General features: G+C 31.8%; 1 protein-coding gene across 1 annotated transcript; it reads right to left on the reverse strand.

Moving 5' to 3' along the window:
* Nucleotides 1-329: 329 nt before the first annotated feature.
* On the reverse strand, nt 330-4,596 carry LOC139855753 (NAC domain-containing protein 43-like). The gene is made up of 3 exons (XM_071845003.1): nt 4,401-4,596; nt 3,909-4,186; nt 330-1,022 (listed from the first exon to the last, which is right to left on the reverse strand). The coding sequence occupies exons 1-3, from the start codon at nt 4,594-4,596 to the stop codon at nt 330-332; spliced, it is 1,167 nt and encodes a 388-aa protein (XP_071701104.1).
* Between the last annotated feature and the right edge of the window lie 6,773 nt (nt 4,597-11,369).

Here is an 11,369-nt window from a genome sequence, read left to right on the forward strand (position 1 = left end):
ATATGTACATGTGGTTGATATAATTTCACTATGTTTTGTGATGGATGACATAACTATTACATGACATGCATGGTGCACCCCACAAATCCATCACCAATACATACATACAAACATATACCTTTATTCACCAATTCTTATTCATTCCTTTTCTATATAATATATGTGTAGAATGTTTTTCTCTTTTTCTTTTTTCTTTTTTAACACTTTGCTACCTATAGCAATCAATCATCTTACAACTTATATTTGGTCAATTCATTCAGTACCACCCTAAAACCCTATTATGTTTTTCTAGTTTATATTATTTCATCATATTATTATGCTAAATAATGTTATACAGACAAGTGACACATAGGATCATCAGGGGACGAGGAAGTCGAAGATGATTGAGCGAAGCTCCATAAATCTATCTCGCTCGTATATACACCGTGATTCGATCGAGCACTTGTGGTTGAATCACAAAATTGAGATGCTTCATGCTCATCATTTTGATCAAGTGGGAAACAAAAATCTTCATTAGGTTGATCACCATAACATGAGTATAACTGTTTAGAAGAATCAGCGCCTTGACCGTTCAATTGAGTAGCCACTAGGCGTTCAAGATCGGCCCAATTATTAAGACGCCCACGTGAGTCATGGTCCATGATCCTTAGTTGATCTGATTCTGTTAGAAAGTCGTTTACTTGAGGTTTAAAAGTTGTGCCAAGATCAAAGTTGGTGGGACTATCGAGCCCTGGTAGGTGATAGAATCTGTCGTTAATCGGGCTAATAAATTGTTGCATTGTGTTATGGTTGGTGGTTAAAGACTCAAGTTCTTGCTTGCAGGATCTATTGTTACCCATGTAAACTAGTAATTGATCAAGAACACCATCTTTGTTTAACGATTGCAGTTGTGTGCTTGAATCTATGCACGAGGCTGAAATCGATCTTTGGGGACTCTCAAGCGTTTTGTGGTAGTTTTTCTTCTTGAAAACTCGACATACAACCCATCCATCTTCTTGAGATGAATCACAAAGGTTAGAACCCTACATAAATTAAAATTACTATTAATTGTTCAAAAAATTATTTTATTTGATAACTAAAACTTATAATCGAGACTTCACGGATTAATTAACATTATTTGTTGTGTTTGTTTTGGTAGGAATTTTTTTCGGCGATAATTAGACTATATACCATATTGATTTTCGAGTCCGTTATGTATAATATTGTTTTCACGCAAAAGAAGACTAAAAAAACATTTAATTTAAAGCGGAAAGTTAGATTTGAAAAGACACCACGACACTGCTAGTGTGCTATATATGTCGATAGCCCTTGGGTAGACCCAAAAAACCATTACGAACACATTAGAAAAAGCTTCATATTAAGTATAAAATTAAACATCCAATGCATTTAATTTAATGTGAAATGGGTAGATTATATATAATTTTCCATGAAGTTCAATCAATAATCAATAACTATGTTTAAAACAGAAAGCTTCTTGTTAAGGCAAATTTTAAATTTGAAAACAATAACTTGTGTCAAAATTGAATTGATTAACATGAATTGTTAAAATGTAATGTTTTTCTAGAATTGTCTAGATTAATTATAGATAGTAGATATTTAAGTATAGATATTTAATAGTGATAATATGTAGAAATCACTAGATTAGCTAGAAGATTCTAGCTTGATCATTAGCCAACTTAAGATGGCTATAAATAGCCACCATGTATTGCAAAGTAGATGTACCAAAAACTCAAGTAATAAAAAGCTTTCATTTTGTAAATCTAAGTCTTCAACTTGCAATACTTCAAAACATCCCCTCACTTGCACAAACTCTCAACACAATTTCAAGTAATAAAAACTCAACTTTCTAAAACTCTTCTCCATTATAATTTCTAAGACACCCCTCAACATCATAAACATTATAATACATCTAAATTGAAACTAATAACTTAATCTAAATACACTACAATTCTAACAAGTGGTATCAGAGCCATATTGGGCGTTGTTCGAGTACACCATGACTACCGTTGGTGCGTACAATATTCCCGTCCCCATCTTTGATGGCGACAACTATGATTTTTGGAGTATCCGAATGAAGACATATTTTCAAGCACAAAGCTTATGGGATATTGTCGAAGTCGGGTTTACAACTCCAAAAGACGTTGAAACTCTGTCTGCGGAAGAACAAGAAAAATACAACAAAAATGTTGTAAGAAATGCTGCTGCTCTAGGCTACATTCAACAAGCGTTGACACCGTCTATCTTTCCACGAATCATGGGAGCTACGACAGCCAAAGAGGCGTGGAAGATCCTTCAGGAAGAATTTCAAGGAAATGTCAAGGTGAGATCCGTCAAACTTCTAACTCTCAGAAGAGATTTTGAAAATTTAAATATGAAAGAGACTGAGACCGTAAAAGATTACTATTCTAGAATTAAAGAAATAGTAAATCAAATGAGAGCCTATGGAGATAACATAACTGATAAGAGGATCGTAGAAAAGATACTTATCAGTATGACCGAGAAATACGATCATGTAATTACCGCTATTGAAGAGTCAAAAGACATTGAGACTCTGTCAGTAACAGAATTAATTGGCTCTCTTGAAGCATATGAGGCTAGACTGAGTCGGCGTAGTGAAAACTCACTAGAAAGTGCCTTTCAGTCTAAACTCAAAATAAGGTCTCAGAAATCTAATAATGAGGGGAAAAGAAATCTCCTGAAAAAGTTTAAACTATACGGTTGTAAAACCATCACCACACCTCTAGTTGCCAATGAGAAGATGAGACAAGAAGATGGATCGGAGAAAGCGGATGCTTCAAGATTCAGAAGTCTCATAGGAAGTCTGCTATATCTAACAGCAACAAGACCAGACATCATGTACGCAACAAGTCTACTATCCAGGTACATGCAAAACCCTACTCAAATACATTATGGAGCTTCTAAAAGAATATTAAGATACTTGCAAGGTACCATGGACTATGGAATATGGTACAAGCCGACTACAGATTCGAAGCTTCATGGATACACAGATAGTGATTGGGCCGGATCGGTGGATGACATGAGAAGTACTTCCGGATACGCATTCACACTTGGATCTGGTGTATTCTCATGGACATCAAAGAAACAAGAAACGGTGGCACAATCGTCAGCCGAAGCTGAGTACGTCGCAGCCGCAAACTCAGCTAATCAAGCTATATGGCTAAGAAGAATACTAGAAGACATGGGCGAGAAACAAGATGAAGCTACAAAAATATTCTGCGACAACAAGTCCGCGATCGCGATGGCAAAGAATCCAGTGTTCCATGGTAGAACAAAACACATTGACATCAAGTATCACTTTCTGCGAGAAAGCTCAGCCAAGAAAGATATTGAATTAAAATACTGCAAGACTGAAGAGCAGATTGCTGACATATTCACCAAAGCACTCCCAAGACCAAAGTTCGAGTTCTTACGCAACATGCTCGGAGTAACATCGAAAAACATTAAGGAGGAGTGTTAAAATGTAATGTTTTTCTAGAATTGTCTAGATTAATTATAGATAGTAGATATTTAAGTATAGATATTTAATAGTGATAATATGTAGAAATCACTAGATTAGCTAGAAGATTCTAGCTTGATCATTAGCCAACTTAAGATGGCTATAAATAGCCACCATGTATTGCAAAGTAGATGTACCAAAAACTCAAGTAATAAAAAGCTTTCATTTTGTAAATCTAAGTCTTCAACTTGCAATACTTCAAAACATCCCCTCACTTGCACAAACTCTCAACACAATTTCAAGTAATAAAAACTCAACTTTCTAAAACTCTTCTCCATTATAATTTCTAAGACACCCCTCAACATCATAAACATTATAATACATCTAAATTGAAACTAATAACTTAATCTAAATACACTACAATTCTAACATGAATTACAAAGAAACTTACACAAGGATCTTGGTTGGTAACCATATTATCATCAAGCCTATATTCATGCATTATCCAATCCGATTTTTGGCCATGAGGTGCTCTCCCTTTGTAAAACACAAGTGTCTTTCGCATACCGATTCTGTTAAAGCTACTGTAAATAACCTTATCTCGCCCGGTAGCTTTCCAAAATCCGGCAGCAGTTGCACGATTCGTTCTTGTTCCTGTTGGATACTTCTTGTCTTTGTGGCTAAAGAAGTACCAATCATTTTGAGGTGTGGATCCTATTTTACACTTCTCTGCAAATATCCAAATTCAAATCATTTAAATATAAGTCATAACATTTGCCAAATCAAAAAAAAAAAAAAGTTACAATAAAGTTAGCATCATCACATACTTGAAAAGATTCAAGGGGGCTAAAGTTAATTAAACATTATTTTCATTGCTCTAAAAGTAGTTTCAAAAAGATATATATTGTAATTAACTTGATTGATTATATATACATCTTCATACCTTGTATGTCCCAAGGTTCAAGCTTGTTAAGATCGACATCACGAATAACATCAAGATCGATCTTTTCATACGCAACTTTCTTCCTCAAGTAATAGTGAAGAAGCTCTTCTTCGGTGGGGTGAAACCGAAACCCCGGTGGCACTTTAGATTGACCATTAACATTCACGGATAAACTCACTTCCTCTTCATGAGACATTACTATTACTATTTACTATAGTTGATTAAAGAGAATTGAAAATTTGGAAGAAAATTAAAAGTAGAAAATTGTATGATATGATGATAACAAAAAAGATAGTAGTGTTGTGTGCATAAAAGTAGTTGCAATGACATGATTATTTATATGTGAATTATGAGTGAGATGGGTCCAAAACAAACTCAACACGTACATATGTGTAACCTTTTGGTGTACATGATAGTATGGCCAACTTTAAGGGGCCCATAATTTTTGCACCAATTTTACCTATTTGCGTTTGTATACTAAACACTCACCAGAACACAAAATTACAATTAATGTATATACTAATTATATATTGTATAATAAATATGTATAATTAAATTTAAATTGTAGTTTAAATAGAAGGCCCGAAAGATATAATGAGGTACCAGACTTGGAGTTAGTGGGCATTGTGTTAGCTACTTTTAGTGTAGGGACTAAAACTTGGAAAACAACTAACTACCTAAACACCAAAGAGAGATAGATAGAGTGTGGCGTTAGGACAAATGTGGGTCCTGATTTGGTGGGTCCCACAAGCGAATGCAGCGGGAGGCAGGCCTCCATCTTAACTAAGACCTTCGACCTTAAAATCTCTTAGAAAACCACCTCTGAAACCACCGTTATCTTCAATAATATCTAATTTCTCTTTCAATTCCAACAATTTTAATTTCCTCGTGCAATAACAACTACAATTAAAACACAACAACTATATATGTGACAGATTTTATTCATCATTATCGCGTTACCATACTCATCTTGTCGACAACCAAAATCAACTATAATTATACTCTAACGATGTAAATTTTCGACTACACATGTATGACACATTTTGTCAAAATTAATACATACGTACATAGAGATAAAATTACCATTATTCCGTGTATATATATACACACAATGTTTAAAAAAAAAGGTTGAGACGACTGTTGCAATGGATCAAAATTTTTATTATGTACGCATCTATATGTGAATTTAGTATAGTTATACTTGAAGTTGCTAATTAGTCTTGTCAATGCTCTATGGTACCATACATCAAAGATATAAATTTGATTATGAAGTTTTTGCAAACTTGTAGCCATGACAGTCACACCAACAATAATAAGAAGTTTAAATCGGTAACTCGTACTATATTATTAGTAACTTCTGCATGAAAAGACTCGGTAATAATTAATCCACATATCCACATACATAGTTTAAAAGTATTCTATTTTTAATCACTTAGTTATAACATATATAATATCAAGGTTGAAAAAGATACGAGACGGGTTCGAGACAGTAGGATCTCAAAACTTGCGGTGGGATAAACAGGGTTGATACGGGGTTCAAACGGATGTTGACCAACGTTGACTTTTTATATATATTTCAAACATACACATTTCAAACATAAATATTTCAAAGTAAACATATATACTTGCCTTTAATTTGAAATATTTATATTTGAAGTTTTTATTTTTGAAATTTCCTTAAAAAATCAACGTTAGTCAACATTTGTCTCGACCCCATCTCGATCGTTTTATACCATCTCGGCCGTTGTTGATCGTCTTTATGTTGTTGACCGTTTTTTTAGTGTTGGCCGTTTTTAACCGTTTCTAGGTTCGTTGCAACGGTAGCATGGTAAAACCGTTGCGACGCCCATTGCGACGCCAATTGCGACGTCCGTCTCGTTCGTTACTATATTTAATATATATATATATATATATATATATATATATATATATATATATATATATATATATATATATATATATATATATATATATATATATATATATATATATATATATGTCAAAAGTTCAAACGATAACCACAAACAAGCTGAGAACTGCGAGAACTTTTTATTAACAAAGATTTTTACATGCGCGTGTAATGAATTAAACATAAATATTGATTTGAAAGTAAGAATGAATATAAAATGGTTTGAAAAGCTTATATTTTACCTACATGTGGATATATATTTGTTTGTGTTACATGTGAACATTTTATATAATTAACAATTTAACATTTAATAATGGTAATGAACATATGTTTGTTAATGATATAAGTATTAATTAATATTAATATGTGCATGTAATTTGTTGCATTTAAATGCATAAAAATTATGAAATCAAAAAGTTCTCATAATTCTCGTCTTTTTGTGATTCTCTTAATCCTTTCACTATATATATATATATATATATATATATATATATATATATATATATATATATATATATATATATATATATATATATATATATATATAGCCAAAAGTTCAAACGAGAACCAACAAAACGGCGAGAACTGCGAGAACCATTAAATTACAAGAATTTTTAAATTTGAGTAGGCTGAATCACATATAAATGTTTATGGAGAGTAAGGTTGAACAAAAAATAGTTTGAACAAACCTATAGTTTAACTGTATAATAAAATATATAATTTCTCGTTCACATGTGCAGATGTGTTTGTGTAACATGCGAACATTTCATATAATTCCCAATTAAACATTTAATTTGTGGTTGTGAACAATATTTTGCTAATGACGTGAACATTAGATAACACTTATAGGCAATTTGTTGAATATAAACCATGTAATTAAAGAGTTCTTGCAGTTCTCAACCTTTTTGTGATTCTCGTTTGAATCTGCCTATATATATATATATATATATATATATATATATATATATATATGGACATGATCAATGGGGAAGTAACGAATCGGGGGTGAAGCGGTGGGTAGCAAAAAAAAAATTCCATTTTTTTAGAATTTTTTTCAGGCATCAAGATCACACGAAAATATGAACATTTAGAAAAGACACTTTGTGATGAATGTTATTATTTAGGCGGAAAAACGATCGACAAAAATAACATTCAAGATAATATTGTTCGTGAAGAATGTTAACATTCTTTTCCATGTTTTGTTTAGCATAATTTAGCCCGATTTAGAGTTTAGGGTTTAGGGTTTGGTGTTTTGGGTTTATTCTAAAAACCCAAAACACCAAACCCTAAACCCTAAAACCTAAACTCTAAACCGTTCGTGTTAAAAACTCAATCTAAATCCTAAATCTAAACCCTAAACCCTAAATTTCTAAACCCTAATATCTAAACCCTATAAACCCTAATATCTAAACCCTAACATCTAAAATCTCAACATACGCTCGAAAAATACGATAATTGTTATATATTAGTTCTTCGAGCATTTTTCCGCCAAAATAAAAACATTTATCACAAAGTGTCTTTATTAAATGTTCATATTTTCATCCAATCTATAATATTCGTGAACAAAGTTTTTTCAAAAAATGAAAAAAAAAATTTGCTTCCCCCCGCTTCCCCCCGATTGGTTACTTCCCTCTTGATCCCACCACTATATATACATATATATATATATATACACATATGTATATATATATATATACATATGTATATATATATACATATGTATATACATATATATATATATATATATATATATATATATATACACATATGTATACATACATATATATATATATATATATATATATATATATATATATATATATACATATATATATATATATATGTATATACATGTATATATATATACATATATATATACATATATATACATGTATATATATATACATATATATACATATATATATGTATATATATAGTGGTGGGATCAAGAGAGAAGTAACCAATCGGGGGGAAGCAAAAAAAAATTTTCATTTTTTGAAAAAACTTTGTTCACGAACATTATAGATAGTATGAAAATATGAACATTTAATAAAAACACTTTGTGATAAATGTTTTTATTTTGGCGAGAAAACGCTCGAAGAAGTAATATATAACAATTATCGTGTTTTTCGAGCGTATGTTGAGGTTTTAGCTATTAGGGTTTAGATATTAGGGTTTAGATATTAGGGTTTATAGGGTTTAGATATTAGAGTTTAGAAATTTAGGGTTTAGGGTTTAGATTTAGGATTTAGATTGAGTTTTTAACACGAATGGTTTAGAGTTTAGGGTTTAGGGTTTAGGATTTAGGGTTTAGGGTTTAGGGTTTGGTGTTTTGGGTTTATGGAATAAACCCAAAACACCAAACCCTAAACCCTAAACTCTAAATCGGGCTAAATTTTACTTCACAAAACATGAAGAAAAAAAACGTTCACATTCTTCACGAACAATATTATCTTGAATGTTATTTTTGTCGATCGTTTTTCGCCTAAATAATAATATTTATCACGAAGTGTCTTTTCTAAATGTTCATATTTTCGTGTGATTTTGATGCCGAAAAAAATTCCAAAAAAACGAAAAAAAAAATTTGCTTCTCCCCGATTGGTTACTTCCCCATTTATCCTGCCCCTATATATATATATATATATATATATATATATATATATATATATATATATATATATATATATATATATAGGGGAGGGATCCACTGAGAACTCAAATTCAAAAAAAAAAAAAAAATTGGCGACCGAACAATTTGTGGTTAGTCGAACAAAAATTTTAGATGCATGAAAATCACATGTTCTACAATTCTATTTATTTCTACAAAATTTGGTTCGGTTCTACAAAATTGTAGAACAAAAATTAGTTCAAATTGGAGCATTTTTGTTCGGTCGCGTGAATTTTTTTCGTTTCTACAAAATTTTGGTTCGAATCTACAAAATTATAGAACTAAAATTGGTTCTAATTACTCATTTTTTGTTCGAATTACTTCTGTTCCTTTGATTTTTTTTATTAAATTTTTTTTTGATTTAGCCCGATTTAGAGTTTAGGGTTTAGGGTTTTCGGGTTTACTCCGTAAACCCTCAACCCTAAACCCTAAACCCTAAACTCTAAACCGTTCGTGTAAAAAACTCATTCTAAACCCTAAATCTAAACCCTAAACCCTAAACCCTAAACCCTAAAACCCTAAATCTAAACCCTTACTTAATTTGATAAAAATTGATGTAGAACTAGTGTAGAACAGCATGTTCTACATGCTGTTCTATCATCATCTTCTACATAAAATGTAGAACAAGCTAACAATGCATCTAAAGACCAAAAATAAAAATTGTTCGACTATGCCTATTTTTTGTTCGGCCGCGTCATTTTTTTTGCTCGAATACCTAGTTCTCAGAGTTCTCATTCTAAAAATGGTTCTCATTTGATCCCTCTACTATATATATATATATATATATATATATATATATATATATATATATATATATATATATATATATATATATATATATATATATATATATATAGTGGTAGGATCAAGAGGGAAGTAACCAATCGGGGGGAAGCGGGGGGAAGCAAAAACTACTTTTTTTTTTCGTTTTTTGAAAAAACTTTGTTCACGAACATTATAGATGTGATGAAAATATGAACATTTAGTAGAGACACTTTGTGATAAATGTTTTTATTTTGGCGGGAAAACGCTCGAAGAAGTAATATATAACAATTATCGTGTTTTTCGGGCGTATGTTAAGGTTTTAGCTATTGGGGTTTAGATATTAGGGTTTAGATATTATGGTTTATAGGGTTTAGATATTAGGGTTTAGAAATTTAGGGTTTAGGGTTTAGATTTAGGATTTAGATTGAGTTTTTAACACGAACGTTTTAGAGTTTAGGTTTTAGGGTTTAGGGTTTGGTGTTTTGGGTTTATGGAATATGTAGCGACCCGAAAAAATCGTCATTGACGGCGCCGCTAACTTAGGTCCTGTTTCGTGGTCGTAGTCCCTATATGAGACTCGTTTGACCAAAATTATGTCACATTCATTTGAATCGCACAAGACTTGCAAAGTTTAGTTTACCAAACGGTTCGACAACAAGTTTAAGTTTACAAAAGTATAAAGTATAAATGAAATAACTTGCGACATAATAAGTTTAAAATCACGGTTGCTATAAATTGCGTATGTATGTAGACAAAAGTTTGAATCCAAAGGTGCTATCACTAGCGTATGTATGTATGTATGTATGCTTGACCCCAAGCAAGAAATCAGAGTGTATGCAAGTATGCTTGACCCCAAGCAAGTATGAGTGTACGCGGAAGCATGTATCAAATAGCCAAGTATGAACCTGAGAAACATATAGAAAACTGTCAACGAAAAACGTTAGTGAAATCATAGGTGTTTGTAAACGTTGTTTTTTTTAACCACAAGATTTAGTATTCCCATAACGTTGATTATCAAAATCGTTTGCATTCCAAAAGTATTGTTCGCGAGCACCCAATTATCAAGACTTAACGTTTCCTTCCATAGAACCCCATCACAATAGTGTTAGAACATACACTATTTCTCGAAAATATATTTCATCCGTAGACGGTAGCGAACCGTCCGAAATGAGGGTTTGTCAAACCCGTATGGCCACACAATATAAGTTCTCGCTTACACCCTGCAAGTGTAACTAATGATAATCGAATTGAGGATTTTTGTTCTAACTTGATGTGGAATGTTTGTTTCCTTGTACTTGTGTTCAAAGTATCAAAGTAAGTAGTACAAAATGTAACAAAGTATATGTTTCTCAGCCCACGATTTAAAAGTATAAAAAGTTATTGAAAAGGTGGGACTATGATCTCACCTCGAGTGCACGAGTATAAATGTACTTCACAAAGTAAACGTGTGCATGAAAGTTGCTTAGCCTTGACCTAAACAAGTAAGTTGTATCAATTAACCGGTTACAACACAAGGTCGGGCGAAATGTGTTCGATTAGTCCTATGGCTCGTTACGACTCGATTATGTAGCATGTGAATCATGTTGTCAAGTTTCATGCAAGAATCAAGTATAAAATACGATTAAAA

This window comes from Rutidosis leptorrhynchoides, chromosome 6 (genome assembly GCF_046630445.1).
Source record: "Rutidosis leptorrhynchoides isolate AG116_Rl617_1_P2 chromosome 6, CSIRO_AGI_Rlap_v1, whole genome shotgun sequence".
NCBI lineage: Eukaryota > Viridiplantae > Streptophyta > Magnoliopsida > Asterales > Asteraceae > Rutidosis > Rutidosis leptorrhynchoides.